This window comes from Taudactylus pleione, unplaced genomic scaffold (assembly GCF_031769625.1).
Source record: "Taudactylus pleione unplaced genomic scaffold, aTauple2 ptg000168l, whole genome shotgun sequence".
NCBI classification, from domain to species: domain Eukaryota; kingdom Metazoa; phylum Chordata; class Amphibia; order Anura; family Myobatrachidae; genus Taudactylus; species Taudactylus pleione.
This window is the reverse complement of record NW_028284570.1, coordinates 622,817-648,322: the sequence shown is the minus strand read 5'-3', so window position 1 is coordinate 648,322 and position 25,506 is coordinate 622,817. Positions and strand designations below refer to the sequence as shown.

The 25,506-nt window shown below is 44.4% G+C and overlaps 1 protein-coding gene across 1 annotated transcript in view; it reads right to left on the bottom strand.

Annotated features, from left to right (window-relative positions):
• Positions 1–25,506, bottom strand: part of LOC148521393 (uncharacterized) — a 45,853-nt gene that overhangs the window by 10,355 nt on the left and 9,992 nt on the right. The window contains exons 2-6 of the mRNA XM_088475225.1: positions 15,512–15,831; positions 14,636–14,701; positions 11,045–11,239; positions 7,126–9,034; positions 2,630–2,706 (exon numbers count right to left, since the gene is read on the bottom strand). Coding sequence (XP_088331351.1) covers positions 2,630–2,706; positions 7,126–9,034; positions 11,045–11,239; positions 14,636–14,701; positions 15,512–15,831 — 2,567 coding nt within the window. The remainder of the gene's footprint in view (positions 1–2,629; positions 2,707–7,125; positions 9,035–11,044; positions 11,240–14,635; positions 14,702–15,511; positions 15,832–25,506) is intronic.

Sequence of the window (25,506 nt, the reverse complement as noted above, 5' to 3'; positions counted from 1 at the left end):
CTGGTACACCCTCACACCTACCCTACTCCCACCTATACTACTCACACTGGTACACCCTCACACCTACCCTACTCCCACCTATACTACTCACACTGGTACACCCTCACACCTACCCTGCTCCCACCTATACTACTCACACTGGTATACCCTCACACCTCCCCTACTCCCACCTATACTTCTCACACTGGTACACCCTCACACCTCCCCTACTCCCACCTATACTTCTCACACTGGTACACCCTCACACCTCCCCTACTCCTACCTATACTACTCACACTGGTACACCCTCACACCTACCCTACTCCTACCTATACTACTCACACTGGTACACCCTCACACCTACCCTACTCCTACCTATACTACTCACACTGGTACACCCTCACTCCTTCCCTACTCCCACCTATACTACTCACACTGGTACACCCTCACACCTCCCCTACTCCTACCTATACTACTCACACTGGTACACCCTCACACCTACCCTACTCCCACCTATACTACTCACACTGGTACACCCTCACACCTCCCCTACTCCCACCTATACTACTCACACTGGTACACCCTCACACCTCCCCTACTCCTACCTATACTACTCACACTGGTACACCCTCACACCTACCCTACTCCCACCTATACTACTCACACTGGTACACCCTCACACCTCCCCTACTCCCACCTATACTACTCACACTGGTACACCCTCACACCTACCCTACTCCCACCTATACTACTCACACTGGTACACCCTCACACCTACCCTACTCCTACCTATACTACTCACACTGGTACACCCTCACACCTACCCTACTCCCACCTATACTACTCTCACTGGTACACCCTCACACCTACCCTTCTCCCACCTATACTACTCACACTGGTACACCCTCACACCTACCCTACTCCCACCTATACTACTCACACTGGTACACCCTCACACCTACCCTACTCCCACCTATACTACTCACACTGGTACACCCTCACACCTACCCTACTCCCACCTATACTACTCACACTGGTACACCCTCACACCTCCCCTACTCCTACCTATACTACTCACACTGGTACACCCTCACACCTACCCTACTCCCACCTATACTACTCACACTGGTACACCCTCACACCTACCCTACTCCCACCTATACTACTCACACTGGTATACCCTCACACCTCCCCTACTCCCACCTATACTTCTCACACTGGTACACCCTCACACCTCCCCTACTCCCACCTATACTTCTCACACTGGTACACCCTCACACCTCCCCTACTCCCACCTATACTACTCACACTGGTACACCCTCACACCTACCCTACTCCTACCTATACTACTCACACTGGTACACCCTCACACCTACCCTACTCCTACCTATACTACTCACACTGGTACACCCTCACTCCTACCCTACTCCCACCTATACTACTCACACTGGTACACCCTCACACCTCCCCTACTCCCACCTATACTACTCACACTGGTACACCCTCACACCTACCCTACTCCCACCTATACTACTCACACTGGTACACCCTCACACCTCCCCTACTCCCACCTATACTACTCACACTGGTACACCCTCACACCTACCCTACTCCTACCTATACTACTCACACTGGTACACCCTCACACCTCCCCTACTCCCACCTATACTACTCTCACTGGTACACCCTCACACCTACCCTTCTCCTACCTATACTACTCACACTGGTACACCCTCACACCTACCCTACTCCCACCTATACTACTCACACTGGTACACCCTCACACCTACCCTACTCCCACCTATACTACTCACACTGGTACACCCTCACACCTACCCTACTCCCACCTATACTACTCACACTGGTACACCCTCACACCTCCCCTACTCCCACCTATACTACTCACACTGGTACACCCTCACACCTACCCTACTCCCACCTATACTACTCACACTGGTACACCCTCACACCTACCCTACTCCCACCTATACTACTCACACTGGTACACCCTCACACCTACCCTTCTCCCACCTATACTACTCACACTGGTACACCCTCACACCTACCCTACTCCCACCTATACTACTCACACTGGTACACCCTCACACCTCCCCTACTCCCGCCTATACTACTCACACTGGTACACCCTCACACCTACCCTACTCCCGCCTATACTACTCACTGGTACACCCTCACACCTACCCTACTCCCGCCTATACTACTCACACTGGTACACCCTCACACCTACCCTACTCCCACCTATACTACTCACACTGGTACACCCTCACACCTACCCTACGCCTGCCTATACTACTCACACTGGTACACCCTCACACCTACCCTACTCCCACCTATACTACTCACACTGGTACACCCTCACACCTACCCTACTCCTACCTATACTACTCACACTGGTACACCCTCACACCTACCCTACTCCTACCTATACAACTCACACTGGTACACCCTCACACCTACCCTACTCCTACCTATACTACTCACACTGGTACACCGTCACACCTACCCTACTCCCAAATATACTACTCACACTTGTACATACTAAATCCATGTCTGTATTTATTTGGTCTACCTTGTATGCCAATGTATTATATATGCTATGCCAAAATGATAGAGTAATAAAACACATTACCTGCTGTATGAATAAATTCAATATGCTCGTGTCTACGGAACGTGCACTTTGCATTTTGACTTTCAGAGCAACAGTACCTATGAAATAAAATAAACATAATATAATATTGTCAGAATCGTGTGCATTAAATTGTTATATTGTTATTAATGATAAACCATTTTATACAATTCAATACATGAATTCTGTATAAACCAAGTCCTGCATATATGAAAACTATGCTAAATTATATACCATACTTGCTCACACTCCCGGATGCTTGGGCAGCAACCCTAGTGAAGTGGGCAGGATGGGTAGATTTTACGGGGAATTTGCAGGTCTGTAGGGAGAGGGCGGGGCTAAATTACACAAATCACCTAATTTAGCCCAGCCCCCTCCTCCCAGACCCGCAAATCACAGACTTTTCCCGTAATATGGGGCGGGGCAGAATGGCACCTTCAGTCTGGCCCCGCCCCCTAAAGCTGACAGCAGCGTATCCTTCCAGCTGCTCCCGGAGAGGATGACAGGAAAGTCGGTAAGTATGTTATATACCTAATTCTAATCTAGAATGACTCTATTTCTATTCCAGCATGCTAACCACCCTGTTACCCTGCTAAGTGCTGCCAGACATCTACAAAAAGGGTAATTGTCCTCGCATTGCTCCTGTTCAGTAAAAATCTCACGGGATGGAGTTAGGAGACCGGTGGACGGGATGCCGCCGGTCAAAATCCCGATGTTGCAAGCCCGACACGAGACTAAAGATGGGCATCGAAATACCGATGCCTATCTTAATTCCGACGCCGGAATCAAGACAGACGCCATCCTGAACTAAGGTAAGCCGGGGTGTCTTAGCTGTTAGCCACTGGGGCAGGGGCTTCTTTAGTGAGTAGGAGTCCCATGTGCATCCCCCGACACGGGCCCCCTACTCTCACTCTGGTGGCCAGCAGCCGACTGATGTGGCTGGCCGGCCACCGCAGAATCAATAGACTCTGGGCACTACAGTGTGCCCAGGGTCTATTGCACATGTGCAGATCGCCGGGTAAATGGCGCGGCCACCTTTTTCCCTGCAATCCCCTCACAGCGCATGCGCAAAATGCCGGGAAAATGGCCGCGGTGGCCATTTTCCGCCATTTGAACAGCGATGGGAGACCCGATGCGGGACTTCGGAGAGGTAAGTAATACAATGTATGGCTACAAGGTGTGCGGTGCTGGCCCCCCTGGATCTGACAGCCCATGTTCACCGCACACTCTGAACCCATTATAGATACGCCCCTGCGCTGGGGGGGGGAATTGTTAGGTTTAGGCAGCATAGCATGGTTAGGGTTAGGCTTTGGGGGGGGAGGCTAGTCAGGCCCCGAGTATGGACCTTGGGGCTACTATGTTAAACCAACAATACGCTCACTCCAGGCCAACATTCCCCAAACAATTGTTATTAAAGTGAATTTGCATAGACTACAGTTGTACTCAAAGGGGCTGATTCAGCAGAGGATGGAATTGCAAAGTCGCACACAAGCATCTCTGCAATGCCATCATTGTTAAAATGCAAATGGATAATTCATGGGCACTCCAGCCTATGGGCCTGATTCAGTGAGGATCGATATTGTGATCACTGCAAAATATGCTAATCACTGCCATCGCAAAGCTGTCGCAGCCTTACATAAGGACGCCCCCTTTACTTTACACATATCCGTAATACTTAGCAAGACTGAGAAACCATCAGTAACATGGAGTACCATGGCAGCCTCACGCACACTTACACAGGCTCTGACCTTACTCAGGAATTACTAACCTCATCACACACAGTGATTACACAAGACTGAGATACCATCAGTAACATGGAGTACCATCACAGCCTCACACACACTTACACAGGCTCTGACCTTACTCAGGAATTACTAACCTCATCACACACAGTGACTACACAAGACTGAGAGACCATCAGTAACATGGAGTACCATCACAGCCTCACACACACTTACACAGGCTCTGACCTTACTCAGAAATTACTAACCTCATCACACACAGTGATTACACAAGACTGAGATACCATCAGTAACATGGAGTACCATCACAGCCTCACACACACTTACACAGGCTCTGACATTACTCAGGTATCACTAACCTCATCACACGCAGTGATTACACAAGACTGAGAAACCATCAGTAACATGGAGTACCATCACAGCCTCACACACACTTACACAGGCTCTGACCTTACTCAGGAATTACTAACCTCATCACACACAGTGATTACACAAGACTGAGATACCATCAGTAACATGGAGTACCATCACAGCCTCACACACACTTACACAGGCTCTGACCTTACTCAGGAATTACTAACCTCATCACACACAGTGATTACACAAGACTGAGATACCATCAGTAACATGGAGTACCATCACAGCCTCACACACACTTACACAGGCTCTGACCTTACTCAGGAATTACTAACCTCATCACACACAGTGACTACACAAGACTGAGAGACCATCAGTAACATGGAGTACCATCACAGCCTCACACACACTTACACAGGCTCTGACCTTACTCAGAAATTACTAACCTCATCACACACAGTGATTACACAAGACTGAGATACCATCAGTAACATGGAGTACCATCACAGCCTCACACACACTTACACAGGCTCTGACATTACTCAGGTATCACTAACCTCATCACACGCAGTGATTACACAAGACTGAGAAACCATCAGTAACATGGAGTACCATCACAGCCTCACACACACTTACACAGGCTCTGACCTTACTCAGGAATTACTAACCTCATCACACACAGTGATTACACAAGACTGAGATACCATCAGTAACATGGAGTACCATCACAGCCTCACACACACTTACACAGGCTCTGACCTTACTCAGGAATTACTAACCTCATCACACACAGTGATTACACAAGACTGAGATACCATCAGTAACATGGAGTACCATCACAGCCTCACACACACTTACACAGGCTCTGACCTTACTCAGGAATTACTAACCTCATCACACACAGTGATTACACAAGACTGAGATACCATCAGTAACATGGAGTACCATCACAGCCTCACACACACTTACACAGGCTCTGACCTTACTCAGGAATTACTAACCTCATCACACACAGTGATTACACAAGACTGAGAAACCATCAGTAACATGGAGTACCATCACAGCCTCACACACACTTACACAGGCTCTGGCCTTACTCAGGAATTACTAACCTCATCACACACAGTGATTACACAAGACTGAGATACCATCAGTAACATGGAGTACCATCACAGCCTCACACACACTTACACAGGCTCTGACCTTACTCAGGAATTACTAACCTCATCGCACGCAGTGGAAGGACAAGCTGCGTATGGCATCGCAGTGGCTAATTTATGCCTGTAACGGCATTCAAATGCACTGGCACACCTGCATATCGCCGACCAGCCCCCCCATCACCACCCCCCAAACGGTAGTTCCTATCAATCACTCTGCAATGGGTCTGCATAGTCACTACAATCGCAGTCCCGATCGCAGTGGAGTCTTTGCGCATGCGATGCGTACGCATCCACAGAACACAACAATAGGACGATTGCATGCGTAATCACAGTTGCGATAGGTAGTGAATCTGGGGAAATTACCCTGAATCCCCAAAAAATGGCAAATAACATTTGATTTCAGTATAGAAGGGTATTAGTGGCCATAAGCAAATTATTTTTTAATTAATTTTTAAGAGGTGTAAAATAGCTGATTTTTACCTCTTTTTGTATTAACAGTTAAATGTGAAATTAAGCAAAGTGTTCTTCACCAAATTAAGCTAGTTTCAAAAATATTGGGAAAAACATTTGTAACTTCCATCTGCAAGTTCAAAAACTAATTCCCCCTCTGAACGCCCCAAAATACATTTCACATAATTCAACCCTTTTTGAGCTTTTTACAGAAAATCATCTGAAAAATTATGTCACTATTGGCCAAATTACACTATTCAATTGCCTCCAAGTGCATGATTATACAGCACGTTGGGAGGGGTGTACCCTAAAAAAATTTTAAGATTTTTCCCAACTTTTCACCTATTCCAGGCCACGTTAACTCCAAATGAGACCTGCGTTAACTTAATGTAGACTACTAATTGAATCGGAAAGTGTTGCGGCTGCTGGTTTATTATACCTGCGGTAACCCACAGTAATGGAACCCACGGCTATTTGAGTTGGGGCCTTAGTGTCCTTCATTTCTGGTGGCACTGGAACTTTGTGTATATTGTGTTTAGGGAGTGGAAACTGTATTCATCCTATATTGTCTATATACAGTATTTACATGGTCGCATGATGACTTTATCTCTCCAACTGCTGTTCTCTTCCACTTCATTCTCAATATTAAAGTGGGTTGAGGTCTGCAGCATTAAAGCATCAGCATTACTGATCCTTTGCAATACAGTATAGAACACACAGTACACATAGGTAAAACAGCAATACTTCATTTTTACTTAATATCCATGAGATGTTTTTAAATATTACTCACTTGCTGTATTCCATACAGGAACTGTGTAGTAACGCGTACTACTGGTGCCACCAGTACTATTAGAAGTACTGAATGTTCTGTTTGATACTGGAGCTGAGCTGGTCCAAGTAGATGATGTTGGCTTAGTAGTTGCTGTTGAAGATGTTGTGGTCCCATTTGTCATTATTTTATCAGTAGCTTCAGTTGTGGTCTTAGTTGTTAAAGGTGACGTGGACGATGGTGTGGTCTGAGATGTTGTTCTTGTTGGAGTAGTAGATGATGTTGTAGTCTCAGTTGTTAATGGTGAAGTAGATGATGATGTGGTCCCAGTTGTTGTTGTTGTTGTAGTAGGAGACAATGTTGTTTTTAGAGGACTAGATTGAGTTGTGGTAGTTGTTGCTGTTGGAGTAGTGGATGATGTTGTGGTTTCAGTTGCTATTAGAACAGCAGATTGAGTAGAGGTCTCAGTTGTTTTTGGAGAAGTAGATGGTGTTGACTCAGGTATTGATGTTGGACTAGTTGCAGATTTAGGTGTTGATGTTGGCCTAGTTGTAGATTCAAGTGTTGATGTTGGCCTAGTTGTAGACTCAGGTGTTGTTGTTGGCCTAGTTGTAGACTCAGGTGTTGATGTTGGCCTAGTTGTAGACTCAGGTGTTGTTGTTGGCCTAGTTGTAGACTCAGGTGTTGTTGTTGGCTTAGTTGTAGACTCAGGTGTTGTTGTTGGCCTAGTTGTAGACTCAGGTGTTGTTGTTGGTCTAGTTGTAGACTCAGGGGTTGTTGTTGGCCTAGTTGTAGACTCAGGTGTTGATGTTGTGGTTTCGGTTGCTATTAGAGCAGCAGATTGAGTAGAGGTCTCAGTTGTTTTTGGAGAAGTAGATGGTGTTGACTCAGGTGTTGTTGTTGGCCTAGTTGTAGACTCAGGTGTTGTTGTTGGACTAGTTGTAGACTGAGGTGTTGATGTTGGCCTAGTTGTAGACTGAGGTGTTGTTGTTGGCCTAGTTGTAGACTCAAGTGTTGTTGTTGGTCTAGTTGTAGACTCATGTGTTGATGTTGTGGTTTTGGTTGCTATTAGAGCAGCAGATTGAGTAGAGTTCTCAGTTCTTTTTGGAGAAGTAGATGGTGTTGACTCAGGTGTTGTTGTTGTTGGCCTAGTTGTAGACTCAGGTGTTGTTGTTGGACTAGTTGTAGACTCAGGTGTTGATGTTGGCCTTGTTGTAGACTCAGGTGTTGATGCTGGCCTAGTTGCAGACTCAGGTGTTGATGTTGTAGATTCATTTGTAGACTCAGTTAAATATGCAGATGTGGTTGCTGCAGGTGTTGTTACTGTTGTCTCAGTTATTACAGTTGTAGACTCAGTTGAAGGTGTAGATGTGGTTGCTGTGGGTGTTGTTAATGTCTCAGTTGTTATTACAGTTGTAGACTCAGCTGAAGATGCAGATGTGGTTGCTGCAGGTGTTGTTAATGTCTCAGTTGTTATTACAGTTGTAGACTCAGTTGAAGATGCAGATGTGGTTGCTGCAGGTGTTGTTCCTGATGTCTCAGTTATTACAGTTGTAGACTCAGTTGAAGGTGTAGATGTGGTTGCTGTGGGTGATGTTAATGTCTCAGTTGTTATTACAGTTGAAGATGCAGATGTGGTTGCTGCAGGTGTTGTTACTGATGTCTCAGTTGTTATTACAGTTGTAGACTCAGTTGAAGATGCAGATGTGGTTGCTGCAGGTGTTGTTAATGTCTCAGTTGTTATTACAGTTGTAGACTCAGTTGAAGGTGTAGATGTGGTTGCTGTGGGTGTTGTTAATGTCTCAGTTGTTATTACAGTTGTAGACTCAGCTGAAGGTGCAGATGTGGTTGCTGTTGGTGTTGTTAATGTATCAGTTGTTATTACAGTTAAAGATGCAGATGTGGATGCTGCAGGTGTTGTTACTGATGTCTCAGTTGTTATTACAGTTGTAGACTCAGTTGAAGATGCAGATGTGGTTGCTGCAGGTGTTGTTAATATCTCAGTTGTTATTACAGTTGTCGACTCAGCTGAAGATGCAGATGTGGTTGCTGCAGGTGTTGTTAATGTCTCAGTTGTTATTACAGTTGTCGACTCAGTTGAAGATGCAGATGTGGTTGCTGCAGGTGTTGTTAATGTCTCAGTTGTTATTACAGTTGTAGACTCAGTTGAAGATGTAGATGTGGTTGCTGCAGGTGTTAATACTGATGTCTCAGTTATAACAGTTGTAGACTCAGTTGAAGGTGTAGATGTGGTTGCTGTGGGTGTTGTTAATGTCTCAGATGTTATTACAGTTGTAGACTCAGCTGAAGATGCAGATGTGGTTGCTGCAGGTGTTGTTAATGTCTCAGTTGTTATTACAGTTGTAGACTCAGTTAAAGATGCAGTTGTGGTTGCTGCAGGTGTTGTTACTGATGTCTCAGTTATTACAGTTGTAGACTCAGTTGAATGTGTAGATGTGGTTGCTGTGGGTGTTGTTAATGTCTCAGTTCTTATTACAGTTGTAGACTCAGCTGAAGATGCAGATGTGGTTGCTGCAGGTGTTGTTAATGTCTCAGTTGCTATTACAGTTGTAGACTCAGCTGAAGATGCAGATGTGGTTGCTGCAGGTGTTGTTCCTGATGTCTCAGTTATTACAGTTGTAGACTCAGCTGAAGATGCAGATGTGGTTGCTGTGGGTGTTGTTAATGTCTCAGTTGCTATTACAGTTGTAGACTCAGTTGAAGATGCAGATGTGGTTGTTGCAGGTGTTGTTAATGTCTCAGTTGCTATTACAGTTGTAGACTCAGTTGAAGATGCAGATGTGGTTGTTGCAGGTGTTGTTAATGTCTCAGTTGTTATTACAGTTGTAGACTCAGCTGAAGATGCAGATGTGGTTGCTGCAGGTGTTGTTAATGTCTCAGTTGTTATTACAGTTGTAGACTCAGTTGAAGATGCAGATGTGGTTGCTGCAGGTGTAGTTCCTGATGTCTTAGTTGTTATTACAGTTGTAGACTCAGTTGAAGGTGTAGATGTGGTTGCTGTGGGTGTTGTTAATGTCTCAGTTGTTATTACAGTTGAAGATGCAGATGTGGTTGCTGCAGGTGTTGTTACTGATGTCTCAGTTGTTATTACAGTTGTAGACTCAGTTGAAGATGCAGATGTGGTTGCTGCAGGTGTTGTTAATATCTCAGTTGTTATTACAGTTGTCGACTCAGCTGAAGATGCAGATGTGGTTGCTGCAGGTGTTGTTAATGTCTCAGTTGTTATTACAGTTGTCGACTCAGTTGAAGATGCAGATGTGGTTGCTGCAGGTGTTGTTAATGTCTCAGTTGTTATTACAGTTGTAGACTCAGTTGAAGATGTAGATGTGGTTGCTGCAGGTGTTAATACTGATGTCTCAGTTATAACAGTTGTAGACTCAGTTGAAGGTGTAGATGTGGTTGCTGTGGGTGTTGTTAATGTCTCAGATGTTATTACAGTTGTAGACTCAGCTGAAGATGCAGATGTGGTTGCTGCAGGTGTTGTTAATGTCTCAGTTGTTATTACAGTTGTAGACTCAGTTAAAGATGCAGTTGTGGTTGCTGCAGGTGTTGTTACTGATGTCTCAGTTATTACAGTTGTAGACTCAGTTGAATGTGTAGATGTGGTTGCTGTGGGTGTTGTTAATGTCTCAGTTCTTATTACAGTTGTAGACTCAGCTGAAGATGCAGATGTGGTTGCTGCAGGTGTTGTTAATGTCTCAGTTGCTATTACAGTTGTAGACTCAGCTGAAGATGCAGATGTGGTTGCTGCAGGTGTTGTTCCTGATGTCTCAGTTATTACAGTTGTAGACTCAGCTGAAGATGCAGATGTGGTTGCTGTGGGTGTTGTTAATGTCTCAGTTGCTATTACAGTTGTAGACTCAGTTGAAGATGCAGATGTGGTTGTTGCAGGTGTTGTTAATGTCTCAGTTGCTATTACAGTTGTAGACTCAGTTGAAGATGCAGATGTGGTTGTTGCAGGTGTTGTTAATGTCTCAGTTGTTATTACAGTTGTAGACTCAGCTGAAGATGCAGATGTGGTTGCTGCAGGTGTTGTTAATGTCTCAGTTGTTATTACAGTTGTAGACTCAGTTGAAGATGCAGATGTGGTTGCTGCAGGTGTAGTTCCTGATGTCTTAGTTGTTATTACAGTTGTAGACTCAGTTGAAGGTGTAGATGTGGTTGCTGTGGGTGTTGTTAATGTCTCAGTTGTTATTACAGTTGAAGATGCAGATGTGGTTGCTGCAGGTGTTGTTACTGATGTCTCAGTTGTTATTACAGTTGTAGACTCAGCTGAAGATGCAGATGTGGTTGCTGTGGGTGTTGTTAATGTCTCAGTTGTTATTACAGTGGTAGACTCAGCTGAAGATGCAGATGTGGTTGCTGCAGGTGTTGTTAATGTCTCAGTTGTTATTACAGTTGTAGACTCAGTTGAAGGTGTATATGTGGTTGCTGTGGGTGTTGTTAATGTCTCAGTTGTTATTACAGTTGTAGACTCAGTTGAAGATGCAGATGTGGTTGCTGCAGGTGTTGTTCCTGATGTCTCAGTTATTACAGATGTAGACTCAGTTGAAGGTGTAGATGTGGTTGCTGTGGGTGCTGTTAATGTCTCAGTTGTTATTACAGTGGTAGACTCAGCTGAAGATGCAGATGTGATTGCTGCAGGTGTTGTTCCTGATGTCTCAGTTATTACAGATGTAGACTCAGTTGAAGGTGTAGATGTGGTTGCTGTGGGTGCTGTTAATGTCTCAGTTGTTATTACAGTTGTAGACTCAGCTGAAGATGCAGATGTGGTTGCTGTGGGTGTTGTTAATGTCTCAGTTGTTATTACAGTGGTAGACTCAGCTGAAGATGCAGATGTGGTTGCTGCAGGTGTTGTTAATGTCTCAGTTGTTATTACAGTTGTAGACTCAGTTGAAGGTGTAGATGTGGTTGCTGTGGGTGTTGTTAATGTCTCAGTTGTTATTACAGTTGTAGACTCAGTTGAAGATGCAGATGTGGTTGCTGCAGGTGTTGTTCTTGATGTCTCAGTTATTACAGATGTAGACTCAGTTGAAGGTGTAGATGTGGTTGCTGTGGGTGTTGTTAATGTCTCAGTTGTTATTACAGTTGAAGATGTAGATGTGGTTGCTGCAGGTGTTGTTACTGATGTCTCAGTTGTTATTACAGTTGTAGACTCAGCTGAAGATGCAGATGTGGTTGCTGTGGGTGTTGTTAATGTCTCAGTTGTTATTACAGTGGTAGACTCAGCTGAAGATGCAGATGTGGTTGCTGCAGGTGTTGTTAATGTCTCAGTTGTTATTACAGTTGTAGACTCAGTTGAAGATGCAGATGTGGTTGCTGCAGGTGTTGTTCCTGATGTCTCAGTTATTACAGATGTAGACTCAGTTGAAGGTGTAGATGTGGTTGCTGTGGGTGCTGTTAATGTCTCAGTTGTTATTACAGTGGTAGACTCAGCTGAAGATGCAGATGTGGTTGTTGCAGGTGTTGTTAATGTCTCAGTTGCTATTACAGTTGTAGACTCAGCTGAAGATGCAGATGTGGTTGCTGCAGGTGTTGTTAATGTCTCAGTTGTTATTACAGTTGTAGACTCAGCTGAAGATGCAGATGTGGTTGCTGCAGGTGTTGTTAATGTCTCAGTTGTTAATACAGTTGTAGACTCAGTTGAAGATGCAGATGTGGTTGCTGCAGGTGTAGTTCCTGATGTCTTAGTTGTTATTACAGTTGTAGACTCAGTTGAAGGTGTAGATGTGGTTGCTGTGGGTGTTGTTAATGTCTCAGTTGTTATTACAGTTGAAGATGCAGATGTGGCTGCTGCAGGTGTTACTGATGTCTCAGTTGTTATTACAGTTGTAGACTCAGCTGAAGATGCAGATGTGGTTGCTGCAGGTGTTGTTAATGTCTCAGTTGTTATTACAGTTGTAGACTCAGTTGAAGATGCAGATGTGGTTGGTGCAGGTGTTGTTAATGTCTCAGTTGTTATTACAGTTGTAGACTCAGTTGAAGATGCAGATGTGGTTGCTGCCGGTGTTGTTCCTGATGTCTCAGTTATTACAGTTGTAGACTCAGTTGAAGGTGTAGATGTGGTTGCTGTGGGTGCTGTTAATGTCTCAGTTGTTATTACAGTTGAAGATGCAGATGTGGTTGCTGCAGGTGTTGTTACTGATGTCTCAGTTGATATTACAGTTGTAGACTCAGTTGAAGATGCAGATGTGGTTACTGCAGGTGTTGTTAATGTCTCAGTTGTTATTACAGTTGTAGACTCAGTTGAAGGTGTAGATGTGGTTGCTGTGGGTGTTGTTAATGTCTCAGTTGTTATTACAGTTGTAGACTCAGCTGAAGGTGCAGATGTGGTTGCTGCAGGTGTTAATGTTGTCCCAGTTATTACAGTTGTAGACTCAGTTGAAGGTGTAGATGTGGTTGCTGTTGGTGTTGTTAATGTCTCAGTTGTTATTACAGTTGTAGACTCAGTTGAAGGTGTAGATGTGGTTGCTGTTGGTGTTGTTAATGTCTCAGTTATTATTACAGTTGAAGATGCAGATGTGGTTGCTGCAGGTGTTGTTACTGATGTCTCAGATATTATTACAGTTGTAGACTCAGTTGAAGATGCAGATGTGGTTGCTGCAGGTGTTGTTAATGTCTCAGTTTTTATTACAGTTGTAGACTCAGCTGAAGATGCAGATGTGGTTGCTGCAGGTGTTGTTACTGATGTCTCAGATATTATTACAGTTGTAGACTCAGTTGAAGATGCAGATGTGGTTGCTGCAGGTGTTGTTAATGTCTCAGTTGTTATTACAGTGGTAGTCTCAGTTGAAGATGCAGATGTGGTTGCAGCAGGTGTTACTGATGTCTCAGTTATTACAGTTGTAGACTCAGTTGAAGGTGTAGATGTGGTTGCTGTCGGTGTTGTTAATGTCTTAGATGTTATTACAGTTGTAGACTCAGCTGAAGATGCAGATGTGGTTGCTGCAGGTGTTGTTAATGTCTCAGTTGTTATTACAGTTGTATACTCAGTTGAAGATGCAGATGTGGTTGTTGCAGGTGTTGTTAATGTCTCAGTTGTTATTACAGTTGTAGACTCAGTTGAAGATGCAGATGTGGTTGTTGCAGGTGTTGTTACTGATGTCTCAGTTATAACAGTTGTAGACTCAGTTGAAGGTGTAGATGTGTTTGCTGTGGGTGTTGTTAATGTCTCAGTTGTTATTACAGTTGTAGACTCAGCTGAAGGTGCAGATGTGGTTGCTGCAAGTGTTAATGTTGTCTCAGTTATTACAGTTGTAGACTCAGTTGAAGGTGTAGATGTGGTTGCTGTTGGTGTTGTTAATGTCTCAGTTGTTATTACAGTTGAAGATGCAGATGTGGTTGCTGGAGGTGTTGTTACTGATGTCTCAGTTGTTATTACAGTTGTAGACTCAGTTGAAGATGCAGATGTGGTTGCTGCAGGTGTGGTTAATGTCTCAGTTGTTATTACAGTTGTCGACTCAGCTGAAGATGCAGATGTGGTTGCTGCAGGTGTTGTTAATGTCTCAGTTGTTATTACAGTTGTAGACTCAGTTGAAGATGCAGATGTGGTTCCTGCAGGAGTTGTTACTGATGTCTCAGTTATTACAGTTGTAGACTCAGTTGAAGATGCAGATGTGGTTGCTGCAGGTGTTGTTAATGTCTCAGATGTTATCACAGTTGTAGACTCAGCTGAAGATGCAGTTGTGGTTGCTGCAGGTGTTGTTAATGTTTCAGTTGTTATTACAGTTGTAGACTCAGTTAAAGATGGAGATGTGGTTGCTGTGGGTGTTGTTACTGATGTCTCAGTTATTACATTTGTAGACTCAGTTGAAGGTGTAGATGTGGTTGCTGCTGGTGTTGTTAATGTCTCAGTTGCTATTACAGTTGTAGACTCAGTTGAAGATGCAGATGTTGTTGTTGCAGGTGTTGTTAATGTCTCAGTTGTTATTACAGTTGTAGACTCAGCTGAAGATGCAGATGTGGTTGCTGCAGGTGTTGTTAATGTCACAGTTGTTATTACAGTTGTAGACTCAGTTGAAGATGCAGATGTGGTTGCTGCAGGTGTTGTTAATGTCTCAGTTGTTATTACAGTTGAAGATGCAGATGTGGTTGCTGCAGGTGTTGTTACTGATGTCTCAGTTGTTATTACAGTTGTAGGCTCAATTGAAGGTGTAGATGTGGTTGCTGTTGGTGTTGTTAATGTCTCAGTTGTTATTACAGTTGAAGATGCAGATGTGGTTGCTGCAGGTGTTACTGATGTCTCAGTTGTTATTACAGTTGTAGACTCACTTGAAGATGCAGATGTGGTTGCTGTGGGTGTTGTTAATGTCTCAGTTGTTATTACAGTTGTAGACTCAGCTGAAGATGCAGATGTGGTTGCTGTGGGTGTTGTTAATGTCTCAGTTGTTATTACAGTTGTAGACTCAGCTGAAGATGCAGATGTGGTTCCTGCAGGAGTTGTTACTGATGTCTCAGTTATTACAGTTGTAGACTCAGTTGAAGATGCGGATGTGGTGGCTGCAGGTGTTGTTAATGTCTCAGTTGTTATTACAGTTGTAGACTCAGCTGAAGATGCAGATGTGGTTGCTGCAGGTGTTGTTAATGTTTCAGTTGTTATTACAGTTGTAGACTCAGTTAAAGATGCAGTTGTGGTTGCTGCAGGTGTTGTTACTGATGTCTCAGTTATTACAGTTGTAGACTCAGTTGAATGTGTAGATGTGGTTGCTGTGGGTGTTGTTAATGTCTCAGTTGTTATTGCAGTTGTAGACTCAGTTGAAGATGCAGATGTTGTTGTTGCAGGTGTTGTTAATGTCTCAGTTGTTATTACAGTTGTAGACTCAGCTGAAGATGCAGATGTGGTTGCTGCAGGTGTTGTTAATGTCACAGTTGTTATTACAGTTGTAGACTCAGTTGAAGGTGTAGATGTGGTTGCTGTGGGTGTTGTTAATGTCTCAGTTGTTATTACAGTTGAAGATGCAGATGTGGTTGCTGCAGGTGTTGTTACTGATGTCTCAGTTGTTATTACAGTTGTAGACTCAGTTGAAGATGAAGATGTGGTTGCTGCAGGTGTTGTTAATGTCTCAGTTATTATTACAGTTGTAGACTCAGCTGAAGGTGTAGATGTGGTTGCTGTGGGTGTTGTTAATGTCTCAGTTGTTATTACAGTTGTAGACTCAGTTGAAGATGCAGATGTGGTTGTTGCAGGTGTTGTTAATGTCTCAGTTGTTATTACAGTTGTAGACTCAGTTGAAGATGCAGATGTGGTTGCTGCAGGTGTTGTTAATGTCTCAGTTGTTATTACAGTTGTAGACTCAGCTGAAGATGCAGATGTGGTTGCTGCAGGTGTTGTTAATGTCTCAGTTGTTATTACAGTTGTAGGCTCAGTTGAAGGTGTAGATGTGGCTGCTGCAGGTGTTGTTAATGTCTCAGTTGTTATTACAGTTGAAGATGCAGATTTGGTTGCTGCAGGTGTTGTTACTGATGTCTCAGTTGTTATTACAGTTGTAGACTCAGTTGAAGATGAAGATGTTGTTGCTGCAGGTGTTGTTAATGTCTCAGTTGTTATTACAGTTGTAGACTCAGCTGAAGATGAAGATGTGGTTGCTGTGGGTGTTGTTAATGTCTCAGTTGTTATTACAGTTGAAGGTGTAGATGTGGTTGCTGCAGGTGTTGTTAATGTCTCAGTTGTTATTACAGTTGAAGGTGTAGATGTGGTTGCTGCAGGTGTTGTTACTGATGTCTCAGTTGTTATTACAGTTGTAGACTCAGTTGAAGATGCAGATGTGGTTGTTGCAGGTGTTGTTAATGTCTCAGTTGTTATTACAGTTGTAGACTCAGTTGAAGATGCAGATGTGGTTGCTGCAGGTGTTGTTAATGTCTCAGTTGTTATTACAGTTGTAGACTCAGCTGAAGATGCAGATGTGGTTGCTGCAGGTGTTGTTAATGTCTCAGTTGTTATTACAGTTGAAGATGCAGATTTGGTTGCTGCAGGTGTTGTTACTGATGTCTCAGTTGTTATTACAGTTGTAGACTCAGTTGAAGATGAAGATGTTGTTGCTGCAGGTGTTGTTAATGTCTCAGTTGTTATTACAGTTGTAGACTCAGCTGAAGATGAAGATGTGGTTGCTGTGGGTGTTGTTAATGTCTCAGTTGTTATTACAGTTGTAGGCTCAGTTGAAGGTGTAGATGTGGCTGCTGCAGGTGTTGTTAATGTATCAGTTGTTATTACAGTTGAAGGTGTAGATGTGGTTGCTGCAGGTGTTGTTACTGATGTCTCAGTTGTTATTACAGTTGTAGACTCAGTTGAAGATGAAGATGTTGTTGCTGCAGGTGTTGTTAATGTCTCAGTTGTTATTACAGTTGTAGACTCAGCTGAAGATGAAGATGTGGTTGCTGTGGGTGTTGTTAATGTCTCAGTTGCTATTACAGTTGTAGACTCAGCTGAAGATGAAGATGTGGTTGCTGTGGGTGTTGTTAATGTCTCAGTTGTTATTACAGTTGTAGGCTCAGTTGAAGGTGTAGATGTGGCTGCTGCAGGTGTTGTTAATGTCTCAGTTGTTATTACAGTTGAAGGTGTAGATGTGGTTGCTGCAGGTGTTGTTACTGATGTCTCAGTTGTTATTACAGTTGTAGACTCAGTTGAAGATGAAGATGTTGTTGCTGCAGGTGTTGTTAATGTCTCAGTTGTTATTACAGTTGTAGACTCAGCTGAAGATGAAGATGTGGTTGCTGTGGGTGTTGTTAATGTCTCAGTTGCTATTACAGTTGTAGACTCAGTTGAAGATGCAGATGTGGTTGCTGCAGGTGTTGTTAATGTCTCAGTTGTTATTACAGTTGTAGACTCAGCTGAAGATGAAGATGTGGTTGCTGTGGGTGTTGTTAATGTCTCAGTTGTTATTACAGTTGTAGGCTCAGTTGAAGGTGTAGATGTGGCTGCTGCAGGTGTTGTTAATGTCTCAGTTGTTATTACAGTTGAAGGTGTAGATGTGGTTGCTGCAGGTGTTGTTACTGATGTCTCAGTTGTTATTACAGTTGTAGACTCAGTTGAAGATGAAGATGTTGTTGCTGCAGGTGTTGTTAATGTCTCAGTTGTTATTACAGTTGTAGACTCAGCTGAAGATGAAGATGTGGTTGCTGTGGGTGTTGTTAATGTCTCAGTTGCTATTACAGTTGTAGACTCAGTTGAAGATGCAGATGTGGTTGCTGTGGGTGTTGTTAATGTCTCAGTTGTTATTACAGTTGTAGACTCAGTTGAAGATGCAGATGTGGTTGCTGCAGGTGTTGTTAATGTCTCAGTTGCTATTACAGTTGTAGACTCAGTTGAAGATGCAGATGTGGTTGCTGCAGGTGTTGTTCCTGATGTCTCAGTTGTTATTACAGTTGTAGGCTCAATTGAAGGTGTAGATGTGGTTGCTGTTGGGGTTGTTAATGTCTCAGTTGTTATTACAGTTGAAGGTGTAGATGTGGTTGCTGCAGGTGTTACTGATGTCTCAGTTGTTATTACAGTTGTAGACTCAGTTGAAGATGCAGATGTGGTTGCTGTGGGTGTTGTTAATGTCTCAGTTGTTATTACAGTTGTAGACTCAGCTGAAGATGCAGATGTGGTTGCTGCAGGTGTTGTTAATGTCTCAGTTGTTATTACAGTTGTAGACTCAGCTGAAGGTGTAGATGTGGTTGCTGTGGGTGTTGTTAATGTCTCAGTTGTTATTACAGTTGTAGACTCAGCTGAAGGTGTAGATGTGGTTGCTGTGGGTGTTGTTAATGTCTCAGTTGTTATTACAGTTGTAGACTCAGCTGAAGGTGCAGATGTTGTTGCTGCAGGTGTTGTTAATGTCTCAGTTGTTATTACAGTTGAAGGTGTAGATGTGGATGCTGCAGGTGTTGTTAATGTTGGCTCAGTTGTTGTTACAGTTGTAGACTCAGTTGAAGATGCAGATGTGGTTGCTGCAGGTGTTGTTACTGTTGTCTCTGTTGTTATTTTAGTTGTAGAATCAGTTGAAGATGTAGATGTGGTTCCTGCAGGTATTGTTACTGTTGTCTCAGTTGTTGTTACAGTTGTAGACTCAGCTAAAGATGCAGATGTGTTTGCTGCAGCTGCTGTTACTGTTGTCTCAGTTGACTCTTCTGTTGAATTACTTGACTTTGTAACTGATGCTGTAGTCTCCGTTGTTGCATATATTGTATAGTCATTTATTGATATTGGAGATTCATTTGTTGGTTTAGTTGTTGTTAGTGTATATTCAGTTGTTGTTGTCAAATTTGTCCATGGTGGAGTTGTGGTTTGAGCAAATATGGGTGTACACACTGAAAAACATACAATAATTAGTGCAGTTTAGGTGTATATATCTCATTGCATTATGAACAAAGATATGTGGTGTTGTAGACTATGGTGTAAATTATAGATTCATTTATTGAGGTTGTGGACTCATTTTTTGTGGATGTTGTTTGTTCTCTCACTAGCTCTTCAGCAAAATGGGGCTGTATCAGGAGATAAAGCTCCATCTGTTTCCTAGTGGAACTTCTGAGTCCGATATTACATTTTATATGTAAAGAATTATTTAATACATATTCATGTTTCAAGAGACTGTTCTTCCAACTCCTTCTCATGAACACAGTTACAGTTACAACTTATAGGTCTTTCCCTCCTCATTCAAACATGCTCTTGTCTCACCTATTCTAAAAAAAACAACCTCGACCCGTCCTCACCAGCCAGTTACCGCCCCATTTCTCTTCTCCCTTTTGCCTCCAAACTACTTGAGAGGCTTGTCTATAGCCACATCACCAGCTATCTCTCTGACAACTCCATACTTGATCCTCTTCAATCTGGCTTTTGCCCACTTCACTCCACTGAAATTGCCCTGGCCAAAGTCATCAATGACCTGCTTGCAGCCAAATCCAGGGGCCACTTCTCTCTGCTCATCCTCCTGGACCTCTCTGCAGCCTTCAACACCGTGGATCATACTCTCCTTAAATGCACCCTTCAGTCCTTTGGCATCTCTAACACCATCCATGCCTTGTCCACCTCTTACCTCACCAACCGCTCCTTCTCTGTGTCTGCCTCTGGCTCCACCTGCCCCCCTTCCACCCTTCCCATTGGTGTCCCGCAGAGTTCTGTCCTGGGCCCGCTGCTCTTCTCCCTGTACACCGCTACACTAGGAGAACTCATCAGCTCTTTTGGCCTCCAATACCACCTCTATGCTGATGACACGCAACTATACCTCTCCTCTCCTGAGCTCTCCCCTTCTGCCCTCTCTCAGGTATCCAGCTGCCTCTCTGCCATCTCTTCCTGGATGCCTGAGCGCTCTCTGAAACTCAACATGGACAAAACCGAACTCATCATCTTTCCCCCTAATAGAGTCTCATCTCCAACCAATCTCGCTATCACTGTTAATAACACCATCATCTCCCCTGTCCCCCAACTTTGCTGTTTGGGTGTCACCCTTGACTCCGCACTCTCCTTCAAACCCCACATTCAATCTCTGGCACAATCCTATCGGTTCCAGCTACGCAACATCGCTCGCATTAGGCCTTTCCTCTCCCAGAATGCTACCAAACTGATTATTCATTCATTAATCATTTCTCAGCTTGACTGCTGCAACCTTCTCCTTACTGGCCTCCCACATTGCCATCTTTCTCCCCTCCAATCTGTTGTCAATGCTGCAGCTAGACTTATCTTCCTCTCCTGCCATTTTACTGCTGCTCCCCTCTGCCAAAACCTGCACTGGCTCCCATTCCCCTACAGAATCCTCTTCAAACTCCTCACCTTCACATACAAGGCCCTCTCTAACTCTACTGCTCCCTACATCTCCAACCTCATCTCCTTACATACTCCCTCCCACTCACTCCGGTCTGCCAATGACTGTTACCTCTCCTCCACCCTGGTTACTTCATCTCATGCTCGTGTCCAAGATTTTGCCCGTGCAGCCCCCCTCCACTGGAATGAGCTTCCTCGCTCGATCAGGCTCTCCCCGACTTTGCAGAGCTTCAAACGTGCACTGAAAACTCATCTGTTCATCATAGCATACCCTTACACCACATAACCATGTTACCAGGTCTCTGTCCCTCCTGCCTCAGCCATCTCTACCTCGCCTACTTCCTGCACTCAGGTCCCCCTCTATACACTCATGCCTCATGTCATCTGTCTGTCTCCCCTCTCCCCTAGATTGTTAGCTCCTAGGAGCAGGGTCCTCCTCCCCACTGTCTCACAGCCTTCTTCTCTAGCACTTCTATGACAGCCGTCACCTTCAGAGCTGTACTGTGTATGGAGAATTGTGTTGCTAATTGTTACTTGTGTTCTGTTTATATTTTGGTTACTGTATTGTAATGTAATGTTCTGTGCACCCTGTACTGTATGTACAGCACTGCGGACCACTTGTGGCGCCCTATAAATAAAATGTAATAATAATAATAGGTCCCAAACTGAACCATTGTTTGTCTCATCTACTAATTAAAACAAATGGAAAATAATGAAATATTTAGGTTAACATATGAAACAATTATCCAGCAAGCCTTAAATCGATCACATGGGCTAGACAAATGGTGATGGACTGCGCTATTTAACTAAAAAGAAAAAAAGTTATGTGATAAATAAATCAGTTAATACAGTAATTAAAAGAAATTGTAAACCAAAGAGGCTACATGCAGCTGTCGGCATTGAATTTCAAGTACTAAAAAAAAAAACTCTGCAGTATCAAAATCACAATTAGAAGCCAAACTTCAATTAACAAAATGCAAGGTGAATGAACTGAAGAGAAATCTAATTCAAATCAATATTTGGTGTGGCCACCCTTTGTCTTCAAAACAGCATCAATTCTTCTAGGTACACTTGCACAAAGTCAGGGATTTTGTAGGATTATAGTCATGTGTATGATTAACCAATCATACCAAACAGGTGATAATAATCATCATTTTCATACGTAGGTTGCAACACAGTCATTAACTGAAACATAAACAGCTGTGTAGGAGGCTTAAAACTGGGTAAGGAACAGCCAAACTCTACTACAAAGGTGAGGAGTTTCATGTTACACATCATACACCATGGCAAGACTGAGCACAGCAACAAGACACAAGGTAGTTATACTGCATCAGCAAGGTCTCTCCCAGGCAGATAGTTCAAAGCAGACCGGCGTTTCAAGATGTCCTGTTCAAGCTCTTTTGAATAAGCACAAAGAAACGGGCAACATTGAGGACCAAAGATGCAGTGGTCGGCCAAGGAAACTTAGGACCTCATTCAGAGTCTCTCGCAAGCGGCCGCACGCTCGTACATGGCCGATGTTAACAGACCAAGCATGCGTGCGCTTCGTTGTGCGCATGTGCGTACGAGTCCTTGCGATCACAAAATCCGTCGCTTGTACGGCTTGCGAGCTGGAAGTGACTCCTGATAGGTGATTGACAGGAAAGGCCGTTTGTGGGTGGTAACAGGGGAAGGTGCTTGTGAACGGGGGAGTGGTGCTGCGAACGCAGGCGTGTCAGGTCACCAAAACGCCGTTTAAAGGGCGTGCATAATTTACAAAGTAGCATCATGGAACACGTCACCTGAATGTATTTCAGCCAGCACTGATCGCAGTGATTGCGGCAGGCTAAGGCAACCCCAAGGGCTGCGAGCAGCTCCGATGGCTCTCGATGGTCCTGATTAATCCTTCATTTCCCGGAGTTGACGTCTGTTGCGAGTGGCAAGGGGGCGTCTTTAGACACTTGCGAGCGTACTTTGCCGTAGCTCGCTAAAACATAGTGGGTGTCCTTACGAGACGCAGTACGAGCACTTCATTACAATATCTGGCCCCTTTTTGCCAGCGAGCGATCGCATCTTGCAATAGACTCTGAATGAGGTCCTTAGTGCATCAGATGAAAGACACATTATGCTTACTTTCTTTCGGAAACGTAAGATGTCCAGCAGTGCCATCAGCTCAGAACTGGCAGAAACCAATGGTACTCAGGTACACCCATCTACTGTTTGGAGAAGTCTGGCCAGAAGTGGTTTTCATGGAAGAATTGCGGCCAAAAGCCATACCTTAAACGTGGAAACATGGCCAAGCGACTCAACTATGCACAGAAACATAGGAACTGGGGTGCAGAAAAATGGCAGCAGGTGCTCTGGACAGATGAGTCAAAATTTTAAACATTTGGCTGTAACAGAAGGCAGTTTGTTCACCGAAGGGCTGGAGATCGGTACAATAATGAGTGTCTGCAGGTAACAGTGAAGCATGGTGGAGGTTCCTTGCAAGTTTGGGGCTGCATTTCAGTAACTGGAGCTGGGAATTTGGTCAGGATTAATGGTGTCCTCAATGCTGAGGAATACAGGCAGGTACTTATCCATCATGCAATATCATCAGGGAGGCATCTGATTGGCTCCAAATTTATTCTGCAGCAGGACAACGACCCCAAACATTCAGCCAATGTCATTAAGAACTATCTTCAGCATAAAGAAGAACAAGAAGTCCTATAAGTTATAATATGGCCCCCACAGAGCCCTGATCTCAACATCATCGAGACTGTCTGGGATTACATGAAGAGACAGAAGGATTTGAGCAAGCCTACATCCACAGAAGATTTGTAATTGGTTCTCTAAGATGTATGCAACAACCTCTCTGCTGGGTTTCTTCAAAACTGTGTGCAAGTGTACCTAGAAGAATTGATGCTGTTTTAAAGTCAAAGGGGTATATTTACTAAAGTGAGAGGTTTTTTTTAGAAATGGAGATGTTGCCCATAGCAACCAATCATATTCTACTTTACATTCATCTAGCACCTTCTAGAAGATAATAGCTCAAATCTGATTGGTTGCTATGGGCAACATCTCCACTTCTAAAAACTCTCACTTTAGTAAATATACCCCAAACGGTGATCACACCAAATATTGATTTGATTTAGATTTCTCTACTGATTGCGATAAACTTTATCGCAATTAGACAAACAAACAAACAGACGTTCTCATTTATAAGATACTAGCTGCAGTACCCGGCTCTGTTCGGGTGGAAGTCAGTGACCACTCTCTCCCTAGGTAGCTGGCTCTCTCCCTCAGTGGGTTGCACTCTGGTGATCTCATGCCCTGGGTGCCATCGGACCGGTCTGTGGTTAGTTTCAGTCAGTATAGTGCAGACCACAGTGACTGCACTACACAGAAAACCAAACACATCGCCGCCAGTGTCGGATAGTACAGTGTGTTTGTTTTAGCAGCCAATGAGAGTCAGACTTATTAGCTGCAGCACCCACACCCGGTGTCGGGCTGGAGCTCACTCATGAGTGCCACCTTCCGGCTCCCACAGTGGGTGAAGGGAGAGACGTCACAACGTCTCTCCCATAGTGTCCAGTGGGAGGAGGGAGGAGCGGACGGTGGCAGGCACAGGAGCAGGGATTCAGGTAAGTATTGTCTTTTGTTTTGTGTGTGTCTTTGTGATATTTGTAAGAGGCACTACATAGGGGGGACCGCTACTGGGGGCACTGTATAATGGGGGACCACTACTGGGGGCACTGTGTAGGTGTACCACTAATGAAGGCACTGTATAAGGGGCACTACTGGTGGCACTGTATAAGGGGCAATACTGGGGGCACTGCATAAGGGGACCACTACTGGGGGAACTGCATGGGGGGCACTGTATAAGAGGCTTTACTGGGGGTATTGTATAAGGGGCACTACTGATGGCACTGCATAAGGGGAACCAGCACTGGGGACATTGCATAGGGAGGACAACTACTGGGGGCACTGTATAAGGGGCACTACTGGGGGCACAGTATAAGGGGCACTACTGGGGGCACTGCATTGGGGGACCACTACTGGGGGTACTGCATAGGGGGCACTGTATAAGGAGCACTACAGGGGGCACTGTATAGCTGTACTACTCGGGGCACTGCATAAGGGGGACCACTACTAGGGGCACTGTATAAGGGGCACTACTGGGGCACTGTATAAAAGGCACTACTGGGGTTACTGCATAGGGGGCACTGTATAAGGGTCACTACTGGGGGCACTGTATAAGGGGCACTACTGGGGGCACTGCATAAGGGGCTCTGTATAAGGGGCACTACTGGGGGCACTGTATAAGAGGTACTACTGGGGGCACTGCATAAGGGTGACCACCACTGGGGGCACTGCATAGGAGGGACCTTTACTGGGGGCACTGTATAATGGGCACTGTGTAAGGGGCAGCATAGGGGGGACCACTACTGGGGACACTGTGTAAGGGTGCACTACTGCAGGCACTGCATAAGGGGCACTATTGGGGGCACTGCATAAGGGGCACTGCATAAGGGAGTATTGCATAAGGGGCACTACTACAGTGGGCATTGCAAGAGGGGCACTTCTACTGGGGGCATTAAGGTGCATATGGAAAGGAATGTTCCCAGAGTGATAAGAAACTGTGGTGTGTCATAATAACATGCCCCCATTTTTCAGTGGCCATGCCA